Raw genomic sequence first — 25,754 nt, 5'->3', positions numbered from 1 at the left:
ATTTTATTCCTTTGAACATAGATTTACAGAATGATATATAAGGATACAAAATCATGAAGGGCATGGATAGGATAAACGTAAGCAAGCTTTTTTCACTGAAGTTGGGTGGAACTACAACCAGAGGTCATGGGTTAAGGGTGAAAGGTGAAAAGTTTAAACGGAACATGAAGGGAGTTCTTCGTCAAGATGGTTGTGAGAGTGTGGAACAAGCTGTCAGCACAAGTGGTGGATGCAAACTTGATTTCAAAGTTTAAGTGAAGTTTGTATAGGTACTTGTATAGTAGGCGTATGAAGGGCTATGGTCCCAGTACAGGTCAATGGTAATGGACAATTTAAATGGTTCAGCATGGACTAGATGAGTCAAAGGACCTGTTTCGGTACTGTGTGTTCCTATAGCTCTATGCGTAAATTGGGAGGTTGCTGGGTGGTGCAGCTCAAAGGATGGAAATGCCTATTCTGTGCTGTGTCTCAATAAACAAACAAACCTGTACATGTTTGGATTGTGGGAGGAAACTGGTGCACCAAGAGGAAATCCACAATCACAGCCAGAAATTCCTTACAGACAGCAGTCGGGACTGAACCCTGATCTTACAGCTGGTGTTAACATCTACAGTGGTGCTACTAAGTTTGTGAACCCTGTAATTTTCCTCTATTTCTGCATAAATATGACCTAAAATGTGATCAGACCTTCATGCAAGTTCTAAAACTAGATAAGGAGAACCCAATAGAATAAATAACACAAAAATATTATACTTGTTCATTTATTTATTGAGAAAAATGTACTTGTTGGAAAAAGTATGTGAACCTTTTGCTTTCAGTAACTGGTGTAACCCCCTTGCACAGCAATAACTTCAACCAAACGTTTCTGGTAACTGTTGATCAGTCATGCACATTGGCTTGGAGGAATTTTAGGCTATTCGTTCTTACAAAACTGGTTCAACTCTGGGAAGTTGATGGCATCTTTCCTCAGGTCCTTCCACAACATTTCTATAGGATTAAGGCCAGGAATTCCAAAACATATAATTTCTTCTTTTTAAACCATTCTATTTCTGATTTACTCTTGTCTTTCGAATCATTGTCTTGTTTCATTATCGAACTTCTATTAAGTTTTATTGATCCTTCACAATTGCAAGCTGTCCAGGCCCTGAGGCAGTAAAGCAGCCCCAAACCATGATGCTTGCTCCTTTCACCATGCTTCACAGTTGGGATGAGGTTTTGGTGTTGGCATGCAGTGCACTTTCCCCTCCAAACATAGCTATTATGAATTTCCGCCAAAAAAGTTCAATTTTGTCTCCTCTGTCTGCAGAACATTGTCCTAGAAGCATCCGGGTGATGTTTTGCAAACTTGAGACATGCAACAAAGTTTTTTTGGAGAGCAGTGGTTTCCTCTGTGATGTCCTTTCCTGAACACCATTCTTGTTCAGTGTTTTTCTTAGAGTGGACACATGAACAGAGACTTTAGCAAGTTCTAGAGATTTCTGCAGGTCTTTTGCTGTTGCTCTCCTTCAGCAGTGCACACTGTGCTGCTGGCGTGATCTTTGCAGGATGCCCACTCCTAGAGAGAGTAGCAACAATACTGAGTTTCCTCCATTTGTAGACACTTTCTCTTAGTGTTCATCAGTCCACAGTCAGGTCTTTAGAAATACTTTTGTAGCCCTTTTCTGCTTCGTGCATCTCTACAATTCTTCTAAGGTCCTCCTGAAAGTTGCTTTGATCTAGGCATGGTGTACATAAATGGATCTTGCTTGAGAAGAGCAGGCTCTGACTTTGTATGTCTATTTATAGGGCAGGGCACCTCTATAATTGATACCTCCAACCTCCTCTCATTGACTGGAATACCTGACTCCAAATAGCTTTTGTAGAAGGCATTACCTCAGAGATTTACATACTTTTTCCAACAAATACATGTATTATTGGATCATTTTTCTCAATAAATAAATGAACAAGTATAATACTTTTGTGTTATTTATTTAATTGAGTTCTCTATTTAGTTTTAGAACTTGTGTGAAAATCTGATCACATTTTAGGTCATATTTATACAGAAATAGAGAAAATTCTACAGGTTTTACGCATCACTGTGTGCTACCATGATGCCCTCGTTTACACTGGAAATATATTATCAGAATAACTTATTTTATGCATCCATTTAAAGAAGCACTGTTCCTTTCATAGTTGCCTCAGCTATGATTCCATGTTGCAGGGAAAAAGATCCCTGAAATGGTAAAAAAAAAGAGAGGATACTGCAAAATGAAAATCATGTAATGGTCCGTGTCAACTGTTGCTGAAGATTATCAGTTAAAAGCGCACTTAGGTTTGCCTAAAATTTATTGGTCTTCCAATGCAAGATACTGCCTACTAGCACATTTCAAATTGCAAGGGTATGTATGTGAGAGAGTGAAACAGATAGATAGATAGATTGGGGGGGGGGGGGCTTGGTAGGGAGGAGGACCATAATCTAAGATCAATTTGCCACTGGTTACTGTCGCCCATGTAACATTCTCTCCAACACCTCATGGGCCATGATAATTAAAGAAGTTTCAAAATCCTGGGTGTCAACATCTATCCTTGACCCAACATATTGGTATGTTTCAATAAGAGTTTGAGGAGCCATCACCAAAGTCTCTAGCAAATTTCTACAGATAAACGATAGAGAGCTTTCAGTATGCACCACCGTCTAGTATGGAGGGCTCACTGCACAGGATCGAAAAAAAGCTGCAAAGGCTTGCAAACCCAGCCACCTGCATCATGAACACTAGCCTCCCCAGCACTGACAACAACTTTAAAAGGTGATGCCTCAAAAAGGGAGCATCCATCATTGAGGATCCCCACCACCCTGGCCATGCAATCTTCTTATTACTATCAAAGCAGAGCTACACACACTCAACATTTTAGGAACAGCTTCTTCCCCTCTGCAACAAGATTTTCTGAATGAACAATGAACCAATCTATGAACATTACCTATTTTTATTCTCTTTTTGCACTACTTACTTAATTTTTAAATATATATTTCTTATGCTAATTTATCACTTATTTCATGTATTGCACTGTACTGCTGTCACAAAACAAATTTCACATATGTCAGTGACATTAAACTCTGATAGCAACCATCAAGTGGGGCAAAACAGGATCATGCAATGCATAATTACTGTACCAACAACAATATCATCTTTTTTATCATGCATACTTTGTCTTCGACAGCTTCTATTATTGACAATAATTACTTTCTAGCATCCATCCCGTAAAGTAACATATCTTTCACCATAATAGCAAACAAGTCATTCAATAATCATTTGCTTGTTGCATGATTCCATCTCTACAAAACACAGAAGCCTGACAGGAATATTAACAATCCATGCCAGTTTCACAGTATCAATTTACAACTCTATAGAAGGTATTGGTGAAGTGAGACATGGACACTAGTAAATGAAGGCAGAATTAATTTCTCGTGAATATAGAACATTACAGTAAAGTATAGGCCCCTTAGACCACAATGTCGTGCCAACCCCTTAACCTATTCTACGTTCAATTTAACCCTTTCCTCCTATATAATCCTTCACTTTTCTATCATCCATGTGCCTATCTAAAAGTTTCTTAAACGCCCCTAATGTACCTGCCTTTAGCACCATCCACCAGGCGTTCCACACTGCATAAAAAAGTAACTTAACTCTGACATCCTCCTCCAATCACCTTAAAAATTATGTTGCATTGTATTAGCCATTGCTGCCCTGGGAAAAAGTCTCTGGCTGTTTACTTTTATGTAGCTTGTCACCTTATACATCTCTATCAAATCACCAACATCCTCCTTCATTACAAAGAGAAAAGCTGTAGTTCGCTTAAACTATCTTCATAAGATATGCTCTCTAGTCCAGGTTACATCCTGGAATTCTCCTCTGTGTGCTCTCTACAGCTTCTACATCCTTTGTATAATGAGGTGACCGACCAGAACTAAACACAATGCTTTTCATTTACTACAGATCTGCAATCAACACTATTATCTCTGTAAATCTGATCAATATGCTCCAAGACCTAGTCCTCAAACCTCCTTGTGCAGCTGGATCCTGATTTCCTCACTTGCAAACCCCAATGATTTTGGATTGGTAACAACATCTCCTTACTGTGCATCTAAGTACAGCTACAATGACATATTCAACTCAATGTTAGCAAAACCAAAGAGCTGATTATTGATCACAGGAGGAAACTGGAGGTCTTGAGCCAGTTCTCATCCGGAGTTGGGAGGTGAAGAGGGTCAGAAACTTTAAATTCCTTGCCATTATAATTTCAGAGGATCTGTCCTGCGACCAGTATGCAAATGCCATTACAAAGAAGGCGCAGCACCACCTCTTCTTAGAAGTTTGTACAGATTTGACATGCCTTCTAAAACTTGGGACAAAACTTCTATAGATGCAGAGTATCCTGAATGGTTGCGTTATGGCCTGCTACGGAAACAACAATGTGCATGAATGGAAAAGCCTACAAAGAGTAGTGGATACTGCCCAGTCTATCACAGGAAAAGCCCTCCTCAACATTGAGCACATTTATGCGGTCACAAGAAAGCAACAACCATAATCAAGGACCACTACCATTCAGGCCATGCTCTCTTCTTGCTGCTGCCATTAAAGAGGAGGTACAGGAGCCTTTGGTCTCACACCACCAGGTCTGCGAACATTTATGATCCTTCAACTGTCAGATTCCTGAACCAGTGTAGACAACTCCACTCACCTCAACACTGAACTGAATCCACAACCTATGGACTCATTTTCAAGGACTATACAACTGATGTTCTCAATATATTTATTGTTATTGTTACATTTTTTTGTACTTGCAGTTTGTCTCCTTTGTTTGTGAATAGATTTTCATTGATGACATTGTATCTTTGTATCTACTGTGAATGCCTGCAAGAAAATGAATCTCAGGATAACATATGGTGACTTATTTGTTCTTTGATATTAACTTTTCTTTGAAATTTAAACATTCAGAGTGTGCTCTAACCAAAGTTTTATAGAGCTGCAACATTACCTTGACTCTTGAACTCCACCCCCCCCCCCAACTAATGGAAGGCCAACACACCGCAGGCCTTATTAATAACCCAATTAACTTGTGTGGCAACTTTGAGGGATTTATGGACATGGACCCCAAGATTCCCTCTGTTCCTCCACAATGCCAAGAATCCTGCCATAAACTGTACATCTTGCCTTTAAATTCGGCCTTTCAAGATGAATCATTTCACATTTTTCTGGGTTGAACTCCATTTGCACATCTCAGCCCAGATCCACATTCTCCAGATCCTGTCAATGCCCCGTTACAAACTACAACAGCCCTCCACACTATCCTCAACATTACCAACTTCCGTGCCACCTGCAAATTTACTAACTCATCCTTCCCACGCCTTCATCCATGTCATGTCGAAAAATCACAAAGAGTAGGGATCCCGGAACAGATCTCCCTGGAACACCATTGGTTACTGACTTTCAGACAGAATATTCTCCATCTACTAACACCTTCTGTCGGGAAGCCATTTCTGAATTCACACAGCCAAGTTTCCTTGGGTCCCTTATCTCCTAACTTTCTGAATGAGCCTACCATGGGGAACCTTATCAAAGCCTTACTAAAATCCATATACATCATATCCACCCTCATCAATGTGCTTTGTCACATGCTCAAAGAATTCAATGAGGCTCTAATCAGACTCTGCTTCTCCAAATACAGAAGATTACGGTTAATTGGGCCTTCAGTTAATCGTGGCAGCCGTTGATTGGGAACAACTCTTAAAGAGAAAATAAAACTAATGAGAAATAGCCAGGATTCTCTTTATTTATTTGGGTCACTAGCCGCTTAATTAACACTAAAGACTGTTGCCTAACAGTTTCTAACTAGTGTCAGTCATGCACACTTGTGTGGCTGTTAAGACACATCAGTCCTTGTGGAGGCAGATGCTGCTAAGACCTCAGACAAAGAATCAAAAGTTCAAGCATGGTGTGACTACATATATTTCAATGCAAGAAGTGTTGTAGGAAAGGTGAGTAATACTGGTGAATATGAGGTAGCTGGTTTACAAACCAAGGCAACATGTAGTGAGGAAAGGCAGTTAATAGGGCAAAATTGCAGTCAACAGGGTGAGTTGCAATGTAAAGGACTAAATTGAAAAGGGTGAATACAGGATGAAGGTGTTATATTTCAATGCATGCAGTATATAGAATAAAGTGGATGAACCTGTAGACAGTTACAGATTGGCACATATGATGTTGTGGGCATCAATGAATCATGGCTGAAAGACGATTATAGTTGGGATTTTAACATCCAAGGATACACACTGCAATGAAAGGACAGGCAGGTAGGCAGAGGATGGTGTGGCTCTGCTGGTTAAAACAAAAATGAAATCAAATCATTAGCAAGAGGTGACGTAGGGTCAGAAGACGTTGAATCAAAGTGGATAGAGCTAAGGAACTGCAAGGGTAAAAAGACCCTGATGGGAGTTTTACACAAACCCCCAAACAGTACCAAAGAAGTGGTTTACAAGTCACAATGGGAGATAGAAAGTTTCTTTAGATACATAAAGTGTAAAGAAGAGATGAGAGTGGATATCAGACCATTGGAAAACAATGCTGGAGAAGGTAGTAATAAGGGACAACGAAATGGTACACAAACTGAATAAGTATTTTGCATCAGTCTTCACTATGGAGGACACTTAGCAGTATGGTGGAAGTTCAAAAGTTTAAGCGGCAGAAATGTGTGAAGTTACCATAACTAGAGAGAAGGTTTTTGGGAAACTGAAAGATCTGTAGATAGGTAAGTCACCTGGACCAGATGGTGTACACCCCAGGGTTCTGAAAGAGATGGCTGAAGAGATTGTGGAGGCATTAGTAATGATCTTTCAAGAATCACTATATTCTGGAAAAGTTCTGGTTGACTGGAAAATTACAAATATCACTCCAAGAAGGGAGAGAGGCAGAAGGAATTATAGGCCAGTTAGTCTCACCTCAGTGGTTGGGAAGATGGAGTTGACTATTAAGGATGTGGTTTTGCAGTACTCGGAGGCGCATGATAAAATAGGCTGTAGTCAGTATGGTTTTTTTTAAGGGAAAATCTTGCCTGACAATCTGTTGGAGCTCTGAAGAAATAACAAGCAGCATAGACAAACAAGAATTGGTCAATGTTGTGTACTTGGATTTTCAGAAGGCCTTTGACAAGCTGTCACATATGAGCCTGCTTAACAAGTTACGAACCCATGGTATTACAGGAAAGAATCTAGGATGAATAAAGCAGTGGCTGATTGATAGGAAGCAAAGAGTGGGAATAACGGCAGCATTTTCTGGTTGGCTGCCGGTGACTGGTGGTCTTCCATGGGGTTCTGAGCTGGGACTGTTTCTTTTTACTTTACATATAAATGATTTGGATGATGGAATTGATAGGTTTGTTGCTAAGTTTACAAACGATATGAAGACAGGTGGAGGGGTAGGTAGTTTTGAGTAAGTAGAGAGGCTACAGAAGGACTTGGGCAGAGCAGATTGGGAAAGAAGTGGGAGATGGAATACAGTGTCAGAAAGTGTATGGCTACACACTTCGGTAGAAGAAAGACTTCTGACCGTTTTTTAAATGGACAGAAAATTCAATAGTTGAGTCAGTGGTGTGGAAGGCAGATGTGGTGCTAGCATTCATTTCAAGAGGATTAGAATATAAAAGCAGGGATGTAATGTTGAGACCTTATAAAGCAGCGGGGAGGCCTCACTTGGAATAATGTGAGAGCTTGAGCCCCTTATCTAAGAAGGGGTTTGCTGCCATTGGATCAGGTTCAAAGTAGGTTCAAAAATGACTCTGGGATTGAAAGACTTGTCATATGAAGAGCATTTGATGGGTCTGGACCTGTACTTATTGGAATTCACAAGAATGAGGGGTGACCTCAATGAAACCTTGAATATTGAAAGGCCTCAATAGGGTGGATGTGGAAAGGATGTATCCTATGGTGGGAAGAGTCCAAGACCAGAGGACAGCCTCAAAACAGAGGGACGTCTTTTTAGAATGGAGTTGAAGAGAAACTTCTTTCACCAGAGAGTGGTGTATCTGTGGAATTCATTGCCACAGGCAGCAGTGGAGGTTAAGTCTGTAGGTATATTTAAGGCAGAAGATGATAAGATTCTTGATTGGTCAGGGCATGAAACAACATGGGGAGAAGGCAGGAGATTGGGGCTGAGAGGGAAAATGGATCACCCACGATGGGCCAAATGGCCTAATTCTTCAAACTATAACATCTGGCACCAAGAATCATTCCAAGGTCCATGTCACTTAAATCACATTGTTTCCTCATTCTGAAGTCTGGTCTGAACAACAAGTGAACCACTTGACTATGACTGCATGCTTTTATGCACAAAATTGCTGCCACATTATTGGCTGATTAAATATTTGTATTAATGAGTAGGTGTACGGGTGTACCCAATAAAGTAGTCGTTGAGCGTATATTCACTTCTTTTTATTTATATTTGGAAAAACATCAATATTGTGGCATGCTTGGGACTGTGATGGTGTCAGATTAGCAAATTTTCTAGACTACTGAATGCTATGCTTTTTAATATTCCCAACACATTATTAATTAACCTTTTAGTATAACAGATTTTCCAGTTAATGGGATAAGTTGTAAAATACTTCAGTGGAGCTTGGGTCAATTGAAAGAATGTGGGAACTAGACCCCATGCAAGGTCCAAGGAGCATGCTGAGGTCCTGTAGAAGAGCAATGTAGGAACTGGCATCCTGGGGGGAAGCGGGAAGAGTGTGGCAAACAAGATTCCTAACTATCAATATTTCTGAATGGTTGTTTAGCACTTTGTGTAGCTTTACTCTCTGGAGATTCCTCTGCTGTATACTTAAATAAGACACTATCATATTCAAAAGCCCATCTCCAAACATGGACCTGCATTAATTTCATCTTGATAAAAACAGCCATTTCTGCTTTCCTGCAACAGTGCAGTTGCTGGTCTGTATGTGCAATGTGTTAATGTGGGATGGAAATGTGAATTTTGACACGTATTTCAGCTATTATTCTGTAGATGTCTCCACATAAACATAATACAGTGACTTCATTTAGTTGAAAATCAGATTAAATATATAAAAAGCAGCTTGAAAATTTGAAATCTGTATTTCAAAAAACAGTGGATCTGCCATCAATACAAATTCAGAAACCCCATAGTATTAAAAGGCTAATAAACCTAAATCTTAACACAAAGAAAATTATTTAGATGTCACATTATGTAAAGCTAATCTGAAAACATGAGAACTATTTTCTCAGGCTCCAAGCACATCCAACAAGAAGTAGACGTAGATGGTGATATTAGGAAATGTTCCAAAGGGCCTGACTGCCCTTGAGCATACTGAAAGCTACATGTAAGTGCAGCAGACAATTAGGAAGGCAAATGGGATAATGACCTTTATTACTTGAGGCATTCAGTACAAGAGTAAAGGTGTCTTACTGCAATTATATAGATCACACAAGAGTACTGTGTACAGTTTTGGTCTAACTTTAAAAAAGACTTGCCTTACAGAAAATATAGCGGGAAATACTGGTTCCTAGGATGGCAGGACAGTCATACAGGAAAGGTTGAGTTGGTTAGGCCTCCCTCTTCTACAGTTCAGAAGAATGAAAGATACCTTACAGAAAGAAATCATCTGTGCACATTTCTAACCAGCTTATCTAACTCCCTTTCATTCCTCCAGAGATCTATAGATGTACTCTTCAAGCTTTGTGTATCCTATGTTATTTACCCTGAGGGTTAATTTTTTCCGTGGACTGTCACTTTAAAATGCCGAGTGAATAAGACTGACTTTTGGACACTGTTGGATTTCTATTGATTACAAAATTGCTTGGTTACTACGGTGAGAGAGGTGGATTTGTTGATGAACAATCGATTGCTTATGCAAATGCATGGCTTATTTTGAATAGGCAAGGTCAGATGACTTTCACACAGACACACACAGTCAGAGTCAAGATCGATTTGATCAATGGAAGACACCAGTGAGTAGGTCGCTGGTTTAGACTTTCAGTAGCCCAAAGGGGTGAGTTGAGATCAATCCAGAGTATTGATAAATGACTCTCACAAGTTGTTGCAACTAAAAGAAATTTGCAGAGAGGAAGGTTTGAAACAGAAGAAAGAGATCACTGTTTGGACTCTCTCTCTAAGTAGCCCTGAGGGTGAGTTTATTTCCATTGGGATACGAAAGTGTGTTTGTCAGAGTTAATCCGCAGGAGTGGGTTCTCTGGTGAGGGGAAAACTTTTGTGAATACCATGTGTGTGTTTACCCTTTGTCTGGGTGTGGTACTTCACTGAAGAAAGGCACCCCTGTGGCAAATCACTGTTGGAGTTGTTTTGTATGTTGTGGAACTGGGTAAGTGGCTATCATGCTGTGTGTGATTGGGATAACCTTGTGGAGTCTACCAGTGTGTCGACCCTTGCCTGGGTGGTGGTTCCCTTGAAGATGGTCCCCTTTGTGATAAGCTACTGTTGGTGATAGTTCATGTGAGAATTTGGAGGACAACGGGAAGATCGACGACACCTGTTTGTTTGGATTACAAATATCTCTCTCCCACTTCAAATTCCGTGGAATGAACTGAACAGAACTTTCTTACATACCATTGTAAGACTGTAACTCTTGCCACCTGAGCTTGAATGAGTTTGGGAACTTTATTTTTACACCTATATATGCATAACATGGCTAACCCTTGGTTTACCTGGTTTAAGTTACTATATTACATAGTTAGTAATAAAATAGTGTTTGTTAACAGCAAAACCAGACTCCAGGTGTGTTCTATTGCTGCTGAAACTTTTAAGTGTTGCGTGCACATAAGAGGTACTTTCCCCAGGGTTGTGTGTATGTAACACCTAACACTTGTGCATTCTCTTGTGAGGATTATCTAAATACATTAGCCCACAGTTCTATGGACTATGCCATTTGTCATCATTCTAAATGGTATAGTGCAACAATCTATAGATTTCTTACATACCATCAAAACGATTCTTTTTTAATGACTGTGAAAAGTATCAAGCTATGCCGATGAACAATTAGTCCTTTGTTTCACTTTTATCAATCACATTATTGCCCATCATGCATATCCCTGAGCACCTTATTGAATATCTTTTGGCAAGTCATATATCTGTGTCAGCTTTATTCAATTGCTATACTATTAATAATCTATTTAAACTAAACAACAGGTTTGTGGAGTATTCCTTGATTGCAACAAATCTGTAATATCTGTAGCCCTTCAATCTATTAAAGATAACATTTTACTTCATCCTGTCGAGCAGAGACAATGCAGGTAGCTTAACCACTCAAGTTTTTTCAGTTTGTTAAATATCAACATCCTTTGTACCAATTAGGACTAAAAGGCAACGCTACTTTTAAAACCACTTATAGAACTCACCCAGAGCCTAGGCTGGCAGTGAAAATGAGCAGGATTAATCCTAGAATCTCTAAAGCAATATTTATAGGTGCACTAATCTTCAAGTTATTGATTCATTAGACCTAACACCACTCTGTGCAGAGGATTACTCAGGTAATTAAAGTATTGAATCTTTTTCTGCTATTACTGAACTTACTTACCCTCAGAAAGCTCTATCTGCTTATCATAGGTGTTATTATTGCATGTTTCATTTGGATGGAAGAACAGGACCAACAACAGCAGTCTCAACAACCAGCACGTACAGCAGCTGGGCCTAATAGAAGACAATGGGTGAGTGGGACTACTCAAACGGTGAGCTGGCCAAAAGTAATTTCCTTGGATCTATAATATCAGAAGGCTGTTTCTCTAAGTAAGCTGCTGCAGATTGCAGCTTCCCAAAACAGGGCCTTCTGCAGCAGAGGGACATGCTCTGTCAGTGGTTGTAAAAGTCACCATAAATTTATTACTTTGCTAACTTTTATAGTATCTAATGGGGCAACACTCAGTTTGCAAAATACAACTGTGAATGAAGTCACGTAATACTCTCACTCTCCTCATTATTACTGAAATTAAGTGCAAGAAAGTTTAAGAACCTTCCCTCATGTCTGGGATGTTACTGACTGTACACATTGCTACTAGGACACCAGAAGATACGGCAGCAGCATCTGTGAATATGTAAGACCACTTACAGATGAATAATCACCGAAAATAGATTAATCTAGATTCTGTAAAGTACTTAAACGGTTACAGCAATGCTTTCCTTTCTTCAGCACTCAATCTCTTTGTAACTCTTTACCATGCTGCATAGTAATTTGGAGTTTTCTACACTATAATTTGGATAGTCATTCTTTACAATGACATTTTATTGTTTTACTTAGAATCAAGGCAAGAGAGTTTGTAGGAAAAATAGACTTTTTTTGCTTAAGCGGTCATTACAATACTTGAATTTTTTTCATAACACTAATATTCACCTTAGAAAATAACTTTTCATCAACAAAAACAGTACAAAATTATCTGAAATTTTCCTCTCTTTGAGCATTTTAAAGTTCTAAAAATATAGTGCATCCTACATTGAGTCATATTTTAAGGCTACTGAAACCAATCACTGGGTGGAGGACATTGTGAGTGTCTGATCATTGAGATCAGACCCTCTCTAATGCATCATTAAAGGCATATCCCTACCATTCAATGCATAGTTCAGGACAGGTCTGCTTTGTCACTTTAATATGCTGGCTAGTTGTATATTCAGGAAGCTATCTAACAAGAGGTATATTTTTGGCATCTGGGAGTTTGCATTCAGAAGCTTTTAAACCAATATTAAATAAACAAAGCAGAGTCAGCAGGAGATGCTTATGGAGTGAGCATTGTTTCAGATTCGCTCCATAACCTTTACTTTTTTTAACCTATGATCACCCTTATTTAACTTATTTTTACCTACACTAAAAGATTCTTCTTACTTTTTTGGACTTATCTTTAAGAGTTTATTGTGAATTTTTGAAGAAAGGAATACAGAAATGGCTCTTAGATCTAAAGGGCGAGAACTCCGGAAGGATCCTAACGGCAACGGGAAGAAGAAGACGACTGATCCTAAGGGCACTGAATTGACTTATGAAATGTTACTGGAGGTTTTAAATCAAAAATTTGAAGAACAACGACAAATTTTTAAACAAGATATAAAGGCTTTTCAAGATTATATGGATAAGACGGATTCAGTAGTTAACCAGCAGCAAGTTCTAATCGCAACTCTGCAAGAAGACGCTCAGAAGCGAGATTTGATAATTGAAAAATTGGAGCAGAACTTACTTTTGACAATTAAACAGGTGGAAACACTTAAAGCCAAGAGTGTCGACTTTGAGAATCGGTCCAGAAGACAGAACCTACGCATACTTGGTCTCCCGGAAGGTATTGAACAAGGGGACCCCTCGTAGTACTTTGCTCAACTTTTAAAGGATGAGTTCCCTTCTGTATTCCCAGACAGTCCTCCGTTACTCGATCGCGCTCACAGAATTATGCGTCGATCACCAAGTGCTTCAGCTAAACCACCGGTTGTAATTGTCCGATTTCACTATGTGCATGTTAAAGAGCAACTTATTCGTGTGGCTCGGCGTGTAGGGATGGTCAAATTTCAAGATCACAATTTTCGTTTAGTACAAAATTTTAGTCCAGAAGTAATGAAGGCAAGGCTTCTTTTTAAACCTCTGATGTCTGAATGTTATGAGAAAAATCTAAAACCTGCGCTCTTATACCCAGTGAAGTTCAGAATATCGTCTCCGAATGCACCAAGGCGTGTTTTCCTTTCTACATCTGAAGCGAGAAGCTTTCTGGATGAGAACTTCCCTACTGCTACGGCCACTCATTTCAAATAAATGAGTGATTTTGATCGTGCAAGATGGTTTTTATTTCCAAAACCAGATTTTGTTTCTGGCTATTGGTGTAGGTTTACTCTATATTTTATACTCTAGTTAAAGTTTTTTTTTCTCGACATGCTAATCTTTTTATTTTACTTACTTCAACCACTGTACTTTATCTTTGGTCATTATTATTAATCCATCCAAGGTGAATTTTTTTTTACTAAGATGGCGGTTTCTTCTCTAAAATATTTTTGGCTTTTTTAAAATTTTGCCATTTTATTTTCTCTCGTCTTCTTCCTATAATGCATCTCTTATCACAGTTTAATTTTTTTTAGTTTGTTTGGGTTTTAACCCAATTTATAAGTTACTAGTGATTATACTCTTTTTGGTTTTTTTTTACTACCAATTATATTAAGTGGTTTGGTTTTAGTATAGTGATTATTATTTCTTTAGAGTTTGGGTGGATCTTTTTTTTTAATCCTTTATATACGGAGTTGTCTTCTGCTGATAAGGGGGTAGATTTAGTTTCATCTTTTCTTTTTCCCAGCCTATCCCTGGCTGGGGTAGTTTTGTTTTTTCCTCTTGGGTGGGGGGTGGGAGGTCTTTTTCTAAATCTTATGTTTCTTTTATCAGTTTTTTTTTTAGTTTTTTCATTTGGGCTGATTTTAAACTACAAAAATGTCCGCGATGTCGTCACTTCCGGGTCCTCCCCTTATTTTTGTTCCTCTTCCGGGTGCATGAGTTCATAAATTGGTTAACCCTTTATATACCAAAGGGTTGATTTCAGAAATATGGCTCAGACCATTAATTTTGTCTCTTGGAATACTAATGGCTTAAACCATCCGATTAAATGGAAAAAGATTTTCAAAGTATTCCAAAGACTTAATGCTCATATTATTTTTGCACAAGAAACTCATGTGAGGAAAGAGGACAATTATCACTTTTTTAGGTTTTAGAAGGGTCAACAGTATCATTCGAATTCAAATGCCAAAGGGAGTTTCAATTTTTATTGACTCCTCTATTGCATTTGTCCAACATGATATCTTTTCAGATTCGAATGGTAGATTTTTGTTAATTACTGGCTTACTTTTTAACAAAAAGGTTGCTATGGTTAATGTTTATGCTCCAAATGTGGATTGTCCCGATTTTTTAAAGTCCTTATTTACTTCTCTACCTAATCTAAATGAATATAAGTTAATAATGGGTGGTGACTTTAATTGTCGTTTAAATCCTTTGATGGACAAATCTATATCTACTCAGACTTTACCTAATAAGTCGGCCACTTGTATTAACTCTTTTTTGTCTGATAATGGAATTTTTGATATTTGGAGATTTCGGCATTCTAAGGACAAAGAGTTTTCATTTTTCTCACGTTTATCATTCCTACTCGAGAATTGATTATTTTTTTATTGACTCTTGTTTTATTCCATTGGTTGTAATTATGATATTATAGCCATCTCTGACCATGCTCCATTAAAACTTTCTATTAAATTTACGGATACAGCTTCTAGTGCTAGACAATGGCGATTTGATTCTACCTTACTGCAAGATCCGGATTTTATTAAATTTATGAAGGAACAGATCGATTTCTTCTTTTCAACTAATTCCACGGATGATATTTCTTGCGGAACACTTTGGGACACTTTTAAAGCATATATACGTGGACAGATTATCTCCTACTCTGTTGGTCTGAGAAAACGCATCAAGAAGGAAACTCTTTTGTTGGTTGTTAAAATTAAAGAGATTGACAAGAAATATTCGATTACTCCTAGTAAGGAGCTTTACAAACAAAGGGTTGAACTTCAAACGGAACATAGTTTATAACTTACATCTTCGATTGAAAATCAATTAATGAAAACCAGATCTGATTTTTATATACATAGTGATAAATCGGGTAAACTGTTAGCTAGTCAATTGAAGAATGCTTTGGTTAAACGTCAAATTACTAAGATCCGTCAGCAGAATGGGGATCTGACAGTTAACCATGATGAGATAAATAAATCATTTCAAGATTTTTATACCTCCCTGTATCATTCCGAATTCCCTCATGATCGTAATACCATGCGTGATTTTCTTGGGAAATTGAATTTTCCAAAATTATCATCAGATGATCTTTCAATATTAGAAACTCCTATTACGGATGCAGAAATTAAAGGGGTTACTTCCTCTATGAATTCTGGGAAAGCACCAGGTCCAGGTGGGTATACAGTAGAATTTTAAAAATGTTTTTCCGCTACTCTTTCTCTTTGGTTATGCAGGGTTTTTGAAGAAGCAATTAGATTGGGCAATTTGCCACAATCTTTTTATAGAGCTTCCATTTCATTAATATTGAAGAAAGATAAAGACCCTACTGACTGTGCATCCTATAGCCCAATATCTTTATTGAATGTAGATTCCAAGATCTTTTCCAAGTTACTGGCATCCAGGCTGAAGAAGGTATTACCCCAAATTATTTTGGAAGATCAAACTGGTTTTATTAAAAATTGCTATTCTTTTTTCAATGTTAGGAGATTATTGAATATTGTTTATACTCCTTCACATAGCACTTCAGAATGTGTCATTTCATTAGATGTGGAGAAAGCATTTGATAGAGTTGAATGGCCATACTTATTTAATGTGCTTGACAAGTTTAATTTTAGTCCGACATTCATTTCTTGGATTAAACTGATATATCATACTCCAGTCGCCTTGGTGCTTACTAACAATCAAAGATCTCCCTTTTTTCGTTTATTTCGGGGTACTAGACAAGGCTGTCCTCTTAGTCCATTATTATTTGATATTGCTTTAGAACCCTTGGCAATTGCTATCAGAGAATCACAGAACATTTTTGGCATTAATCGTGGGACAGATATACATAAGTTATCATTATATGCAGATGATTTATTATTATTTATTTCTGATCCTGAGAAATCCATTCCTGCAGTTTTATCATTGTTGGCTCAATTTAGTGATTTTTCCGGGTATAAATTAAATCTTAATAAGAGTGAATTGTTTCCTTTAAATAGACAGGTTCCAATTTATGGAAATTTACCTTTTAAATTAATTAATGACTTATTTATTTAGGGATTAAAATCACAAAAAACTATAAAGACTTATTTAAGGTTAATTTTTTACCCTTAATCGATCAGATTAAATGTTTGTTTACTAAGTGGTCACCACTATCTTTATCTCTGATAGGTCAGATTAATGCTATTAAGATGGTTATTTTACCCAAGTTTTTATATATAGTTCAAGCGGTACCTATTTTTATTCCGAAATCTTTCTTTGCTAATGTTGATTCAAAAATTTCCTCATATATATGGCAGAATAAAAATCCTAGGTTAGGTAAAATTTATTTACAGAAGGCAAGGAAGGAAGGTGGATTGGCATTGCCTAATTTTAGATTTTATTATTGGGCAGTTAATATCCGATATTTGATATGTTGGTTAAAGGATTGGGATATATCTTTTAGCCCTCATTGGGTGAACCTGGAAATTAAATCTGTACAAGGATTTGCATTGGGTTCTATTTTACGGACTTCTCTTCCCTTTGCTCTTTCTAAATTGCCGAAACGAATTGATAACCCGATAGTTAAACATACTTTACGTATATGGTTTCAATCTCGGAAATTTTTTGGGTTGACTCAGTTTGTGTTAAATATTCCTATTGTATCCAATTGCTTTTTTTATCCTTCTATTACAGACCAAGCTTATTCAGCTTGGAAGACTAAAGGATTACTACGATTTTCCGATTTATTTTTGGATAATTGTTTTATGTCTTTTGAGCAATTATCTAATAAATATAATTTGCCTAGATTTCATTTTTTTTTTAGATATTTACAGATTAGGAATTTCTTAAATACTGTACTTCCTACTTTTCCAAATTTTGTGTCTTCAGGTATTTTGGAGAATTTGTTTGAATTAAATCCTTTTCAGAAAGGGCTAACATCAAAACTTTACAATATAATTATGAAGATACGTTCAGAGCCCTTTTATAAGACTAAAAATGATTGGGAAAGAGAACTTAACCTTACTATCCCTATTGAGAATTGGGATAAAATTCTTCAATTAGTTAATACATCATCTATATGTGCTAAACATTCATTAATACAGTTTAAAGTTGTGCACAGGGCTCATATGTCCAAGGATAAATTGGCTCATTTTTATTCCTATATAAATCCTATTTGTGACAGATGTCATTCTGAGATAACTCATATGTTGTGGTCGTGTCCGCTTTTGAAAAAATATTGGAAAGATATTTTTGATATTATTTCTGCGGTATTGAACATTGATTTACAACCACATCCTATTACTGCAATTTTTGGTTTACCAATGATGGACTCACTCCATTTATCCTCTTCCGCTTGTTGAATGATTGCATTTCTTACATTAATGGCTAGAAAATCTATTTTGTTGAATTGGAAAGAAATTAATCCTCCTACCGTATTTCATTGGTTTTCTCAAACTATGTTATGTCTAAATTTAGAAAAAATTAAAAGTGTTGTATTTGATACTTCTATTAAATTTGAAAAGATATGGAGACCATTTATTCAATATTTTCATATGACGTAATATGACCCTGTTCCAAGCCTATTTGTTTTTCCAGTTTTGATTTTATATATGTTGAGAGGATCGGAGTTGACGACACTGATGATTTTGTATTTTTGTGAGATATTATAAACAGCCCCTTTTTCCCCCATTTTTTCTTTTTCTCTTTTTTGTTTTTATCTTTATTAGTTATTAGATTATTAGATTAGTTTTCTTTTGCATAATTTTAATTTTTTTTCTTTTACTTTTAAAAAAAATATATACTATGATATACCTAGGTTTGTCTTGTTTATTTGTATATTGTATCATCCATGATTTGGGAATACTCATTTATACTGTAATCATTGCTTATGTATTCTTTCATGTTTAGTCGAAATGTGTATGTTGTAATCCCATTATCTATGTATTAATTTTATTTTGTTGATATTAATAATAATAATAAAAAGATTGAGAAAGAGAAAAAGAAAAGACAAAGCAGTTCTGCTAATTAGGCTGTGCTAATATTGTAAATATAATTTTGCAAAAAAAATTTCTTTCTTTATCAATCTTTTTATTAATTAAAAAAAGTACATATATAAACAAGAGGAGAATTATCTCAAATATCTAAATTGGTAACAATTCATGTAAAAGGTAAAATAAACATTATCAAGATCATACATAGTATTAATCTAATAGCACATAATAAAAAATAAGATAATCTATTCTCCTCTTATCATTCCATGAAAAGAAGAAAAAAGATAAAGAAACTTTCATAATTTTTATATACACAAAAACCCCCCACTAAACAAACAAAAGAAAAAGAGAAAAAAAAGGGACTAGGCAGCCCATACTGAGAGTAAAAGCAAGAAAAAAGAGAAACTTTTTGATCAAATCCAAAGTTTTGAGAAAGTAACTGGAAGAGCAGTAAATCAAACCCTATGAAAATATTGAATAAAAGGTCGCCAGGTTTCTTCAAATTTTAAAGATGTATCAAATGTCCAACTTCTTATTTTCTCTAAACTTAGACAGGACATAATGGAGATAAGCCAATAAAAAAGTTAGGTGGATTAGAGAAATTTAAAAAAGCATGGTGGTATTGCTTTGCCAAATTTTAGAATGTATTACTCGACAATTAATATTCAATATTCAAACAAGAGGACATGAGTTGAGAGTTGGGGGCAAAAGTTTAAGGGTAACACGAGGGGGAATTTCTTTACTCAGAGAGTGGTAGCTGTGTGGAATGAGCTTCCAGTAGAAGTGGTAGAGGCAGGTTCGGTATTGTCATTTAAAGTAAAATTGGATAGGTATATGGACAGGAAAGGAATGGAGGGTTTTGGGCTGAGTGCAGGCCAGTGGGACTAGGTGAGAGTAAGCGTTCCGCACGGACTAGAAGGCCGAGATGGCCTGTTTCCGTGCTTTAATTGTTATATGGTTATATGATATATTTTGTTTTGGATTCATTATTCAGACATACATGACTGTCCTTTATGGGTGGATTCGGAGAAAAACTCGGTGAAGGGGTGTTGTTTGGCCTCTTTACTGGGAGCTCCTCTTCCTTTTTTGCTTTCTAAGATTGGTAGTCGAGACCTCAATCCTATTATTAAACATACATTAAGAATTTGGTTTCAGTTTCAGAAATTTTTTGAGTTTAATAACTTTGTTCTCTCTAGTAAAGTCCATCTTAATTATTTAAAAAAAATTTTCAAAAGTTATCTATCTTCAAAAACACAAAATTCTGCAGAACCTGGAAATCCAGAATAACATACACTAAATACTGGAAGAACTCAGCAAGTCAAACAATAGTAATGGAGAAGAATAAACAGTCAACATTTTGCGATGAGACATATTATCAAGGCCCTTCATAGTGAAGATCTCAGCGAAATGTTGACTGTTTATACATCTTCACAGATGCTGCCTGATCTGCTGAGTTCCTCCAGTATTTTATGTGTGTTACTCTGTCCAAATTCAAAAATTGTAGTTAATTGTTTGTTGTTATTTTTGTGTTTAAGAAGTATAAAAGAATGTGTCAGGAGACATTCTAGATTCTTAACAGACGATCTGCTGCGTTGAATAAAGACTTGTATATCTCCCAGGTTACAGCTTCCACATGGCTCAGTTTAGTTAGCCATTACATATACAAATCTTTTGAACAATGATTAATTTATACTGCTCTCCTATATGTCCACCTAACACATCAAATTTTAAAATTAAACTGAGCTATCCTTTTAATGGTTTGATAAAAGTGAAACTTAAGTACCCCCAAAAGGTAAAAATATCCAATATCATTCTTTCATATAGCTAATTAACAGGTTTTTAAAGACTTTTCTTTTTGCACTTTTCCTATTTTTATTTTTCTCTTGATACTATTCCCCATTTATTTTATTTAGCTCTCCCATCCATTGCTTTCAATATAAATTTAATAAAGGAGTCATACTATTCTCTATGTTAATTAAATCCCCAACTGCCCTGAAATATTGCCTGAAATAACTGCCTTACAATTATAGCAAATCACAAATTTATACATGAAGCAGAGGATGATAAAAATATATACCACATATGCTTTTGCCTCATTCTAGCAATATTTATATCACTTTGCACATGGAATAATTAATCAAGAGTTGTTGTATAGGAAGATAACATCAGAGGAAGCACACCATATTTTTACTATCTGATTACTTTCCTCCACATTGATCTGGTGTTGCTCAGGAGACATTAGAAATAGCTCAAAGTTAATGTTTTCCTACCTTCACCTGTTCCTGCTGTATGACAGGGGCTGCCACTGCCATGGGACTTTGGGTATAAACCTGGTGGTATGGTGCTTGAACACTGTGATCAGCATAGGGCTAAAGGTGAATAAAAAAAAACCCAGTTACTAACAGTATAAATGACCTAAAAACACCATTTTACCATTAAGCTAAAATATAGTGAGGTTTGTATATTAAGTATCTACTTCACTTTGTAAATGAAGCTAAATTAAGGAAAATTGCATGTGTAATTATAAGCCCTATCATCTTACTAATAAAAGATGAAAATATGAACAAAGCATCAAACAAGTCAGTAAAAATATAGTGAGCAGGAGTCAAGCAAGGAAGAATGAATTTATTTTCTGCTTTCAAGCAAGTATATTGCATGAATTATAAGTGTAACAGAAAGTACTACTGCCCTGAACAAGGCTTATCACTAGTCAATGATTATTTCTACAATTATCAGGCATTTAAAGCTCTTATGTTTTAGACCAGTGTTTTGTGACAGATCGTGATTAAAAATTTTTTTTTCCAACTTTGCAGTGTGTGATGATAACACTCGCAGTGGTGGGCAGTGACTGAGCTGCCCTGTGAGCAATCTCGTTAGAGGTCTCTCAGCCCACTATGGTAGTGCGCAACAGGACCATATATATTTGGTTGAGTTCATTCTCAGTTTTTTTCGCAAGATAGGGGGGGCTGTTGGTAATTGGTGAGCTCGGTATTGCAGGGAAGGGAGACTGGTAGGCTGATGAGGAGCGTGAAGTGCATTTTTCAAGCATTGAATGGACTCGCCCAACTTGGGCCGTGACGTCAGCCTTTCCCTCCCAAATTACTTTCTCCAAATTCCCCACACATGCCACTGACTAGCTTATTGGAGCAAACAAACTCTACTGGTGTAGTAGAAAATTAAGAGGGAAATTTTCATTTTAAAAACGGAAGTAATGGAAGAGGAGGATTCTAGGCCGATGGACAATTCTGATAAGGCCATTTCACTGCACTAGTGCAACAAGACACAAAAAATAATCTGTCTTTACAATGAAAGCTTCTTATCAATGTGTTTTAAATGGACTGTTGATCCAAGTTGGTAAGGTTTGTAAATGATTCTGAAATTCAGGAAAACTTTTTCTGTTGCAAAGAGCTGCCCGAAACAAGCAAAGGCCAAAATATACTCAATATTTTCTCTTCATATCTGGAAACAAACGATCTGGCTTTGAAGAACTGTGTGGCATCTGTACTGATGGCGCCCCATCAATGGCTGGCTCTACGAAAAGTTTTGTTTCTCTCTTGTTAAAAAAAAAGAAAATCCTGACTTTGTTACAATACACTGCTTTCTTCACAGAGAGGTGCTGATGTGAAAAACTCCTGGAAATGAAATGAATAAAGTTCTGGATGATGCTATACAAATGCTGTACTTCATTCAACAAAGACCAGTTTACTCGAGAATGTTTTAAAAAAATGGTGAAAACCTGGACAAAGAGCAACCAATCTCCCGCTACATACAGAAATCAGGTGCCTCATCAGAGGAAGTGTTCTCCAACAGTATGTTTGAGCTGCAAGAGTACTTTCAAGAAAATAGGAAGCCAGATTTTGCTGTATGTTTTGATGATGAAGAAAGGCTGCAAAAACTAGCCTACTTAGCAGACATTTTTCATCATAGAAAACCACTTGAACCGTCTCTGCAAGGGGCTGGAGAATATGTTTTGCCTTCTAGTCACAAGTTTCTTGGATTTAAAAGGAAACTGTATGTTTGGAAAAATCATGTTACAAAGGGAAATCTTGAAATGTTTCCATTACTGCTTTGGCTTGAGATTGAGGAAGGATATCAGAAAGTCTCGAGTCTTACTGAAAACCAACCAGACAATAATTTTTGGATTATTCTATCTCCAACTTACTGATCACGCTAACGTATTGTAAACTGTAGATTTAGTAATTTTTATGCAGGGGTTCCCTGAGACCTACAAATTATTTCAAGGGTTTCTCCAGGGCAAAAAGGTTGAGAAAGGTTGTTTTAAACCACAAGACATAGGAGCAGAATTAGACCATTTGGCCCATCGAGTCTGCTCCACCATTTCGTCATGGCAGATTCAATTTTCCTTTGCACGTCAGGCTTTTGTATTTTCTCTCCTTTTAGAAAATCATCAACCCTTTCATTTCTTCTACTAAAGTGCATGACCATACACTTCCTGACACTGTAACCATCATCCAAATAAACATATAATGTAAGAAGAATCGGTCTCAACACATACCCCCGTAGAACACTAGTCTCCAGCAGCCAACCAAACAAAGGCCCCCTTTACTCCTTCCCTTTGCCTCCTGCCGGTCAGCCACTGCTTTATTTATGCTAGAATATGTGGCCTTGTCAAAGGCCCTCTGAAAATCCAAGTACACATCATCAACTGATTCTGCTTTGTCTATCCTGGTTGTTATTTCTTCAAAGAATTACAACAGACTCATCAAGCAAGATTTTCCCTTGAGGAAACCATGCTGACTACGATCTATTTTATCATGTGCCTTCAAGTACTCAGAAACCATATCCTTAACAATCGTCTCCAACATCTCCCTGACCACTGAGTTCAGACTAAATGGCCAGTAATTCCCTTCTTCTTCTTCTCTCCCTTCTTGAAGAGTGGAATACCATTTGCAATTTTTCCAGTCTTCCAGAACCATTTCAGAATCTACTGATTTTTGTAAGATTGTTAGAGTGATTTTTGGGTTTAGGCCATTTACATTTAGCAAATGACTTTGGTTACCAGTCTTCTGTTCCTTGAAAATGTACTGTGGATTTAATTTGGAACAATGCATTCCTAAAAGCTGTGAATCCCAGTCCACAGATGCTACTGGCGTCTGTGGGATGGATGCGAATCAGAAGTTTGTATGTAGCTTCAAAAGAACGTACTGTCTCTACTTTGTAAATATGGAATTGTCCTTTGTGTTAAGCAAATAAATATCGAGCCCCACGTTGGGCCAGCAGACCTTTCCACTGAAAGCGTCTCCATATGATGCCTGCTGTACTTTGTTTTGTTGAATAAAGAAGTTGCTTTGTATCTACTAGTAACTCTCTCTGGTGATTTCATTCACACATTTGGTGTCAGAAATGGGATACCTTCATGACCCTTCGTGTGGCCAGTGATCTTAGCAGTCTAAGTGGGTGAGTATTTTCTAAAATAGCACTCACACTTGGATCTGTTCGGGTCGGTGATAGAAGGGAACACGAGGTATCACGAATGCAGAGAACTGAACTGGTAGATATAAAAGCAGTGTGTGCACATGCATGTGTGTTTATTTAAGTGAGGAAACTTTGCATGTTAACTTGGTGAATCGGAGCCACCAGTTGCAAAGGGTGGTTATCGATGGTTCGACACGCCAGAGTGGGGGCATGTATATTTGTTTGGGAAGCTGCATTTTAGTGTACGTTTTGCAAGTGTGATGCAAAGGAATACAGCAGGCATCATAAGTTCAGGTGCTCAAAAGTGGCAGATTGCAGATTACCTACTCTGTGGTTTTAAATACGTGCTGTGTAACTGGTACCTGTCTTTTATATTTTGCGTAGTGTGGGAATTAGTGTGTATGCATTTCAGGGAGAGGTTTTACCCAGATATATCTGTCGGGATGGCACCTATTGAAATCAAGCAACGTCAGGTTGAGAACCCTGATGATCCAAGCCAGCCCTTGACAATGATTACGAACATTCATAAGCCCTTCACCCCGGAGAGAAAAAGAGCATATTGTCAGAGTTGTCCCCAGTTAAAGTCACATGTGGGAATTCAGAATTCTAACGTAAGCTTGAGGAAATGTTTGAAATTCACCAGATGCACCCTAAAGATATACACATGTCAGTAAAAGCAAAGTGCCCAAGGAACATGTGGGACAGGATGGCCCAGGGGACGCGGGATGGCACCTGGGCAACTATCGGGAACGTCAGCAATGAAGAAAGATAGCGCTTTTTTAAAGGGAAAGTGAAGCAGCAACTGGGGGGGGGGGGGGAGGTGAGAGCAACTGGGGAAAGATAATGGCAGTGATTCAAAAAACAGATGGCCATGGATTATGCAGAACATAAATATCAAGGGCACTATCACTGGAAAAGACATCCTAAGGGAAGCAGGAGCTGTTCTAGATTCGGGAAAGGGAGAAATAATATGGACAAGTCAGGGGCGGGAAACACATACAACCAACAGAATACACAATCTGGCTAGCATAGTCACAGCTGCCCCAATCACCAGAGACTGGAGCCAGGATGGTGTCTCTGGGTTACTTTGTCAGCAGTTCCCAGCAGTCTGGGCTACACACAAGCAAGATTGTGTTCGAGTAAAGATAAACCCAGTTAAAACACAGGAGGGTCTGTATAAACCCCATAAGCAGTATCCTATAAAAAACTGATGCACTGACAGCTGTCCAGGGTATAGTGAAAGAACAAAAACACTAAGGATATGCAGAGAGACTGCAGCCACTACTAACTCACCTATATGGCCAGTAAAGCCCAGTGGATCATATCCATTAAAAACAGGCTACCAAGATTGCATCCCATAGTGGCCTGTCTCCGAAACAAAGTTTTTCCAGTCCCTCCGAGGGCAGACATTACTGTGAATAAGGCATCAGAGGAACAAGAGGTAACTGAAATTGCAAGTGCGCAGGAAGAAACAACAGAAGCCAGTTCAGTAAAATTATATGAAGAGGTGGAGGCAGAAGAGAAAGAGAGATGGCAGAGAAAGGGAGAAAAGGAGCAAACAGATGG

The 25,754-nt window shown here is 37.5% G+C and overlaps 1 protein-coding gene across 1 annotated transcript in view; it reads right to left on the bottom strand.

The window, feature by feature from the left end:
- The window catches only part of LOC140728340 (protein boule-like), a 109,956-nt gene that overhangs the window by 4,221 nt on the left and 79,981 nt on the right, over positions 1 to 25,754 (bottom strand). The window contains exon 10 of the mRNA XM_073046925.1: positions 21,023 to 21,121. Within this exon, the coding sequence (XP_072903026.1) occupies positions 21,023 to 21,121 (99 nt within the window). The remainder of the gene's footprint in view (positions 1 to 21,022; positions 21,122 to 25,754) is intronic.

This window comes from Hemitrygon akajei, chromosome 5, assembly GCF_048418815.1.
Source record: "Hemitrygon akajei chromosome 5, sHemAka1.3, whole genome shotgun sequence".
Taxonomy (NCBI): Eukaryota; Metazoa; Chordata; class Chondrichthyes; order Myliobatiformes; family Dasyatidae; genus Hemitrygon; species Hemitrygon akajei.
The sequence above is the reverse complement of the archived record's forward strand: the minus strand, read 5'-3'. Positions and strand labels throughout refer to the sequence as shown.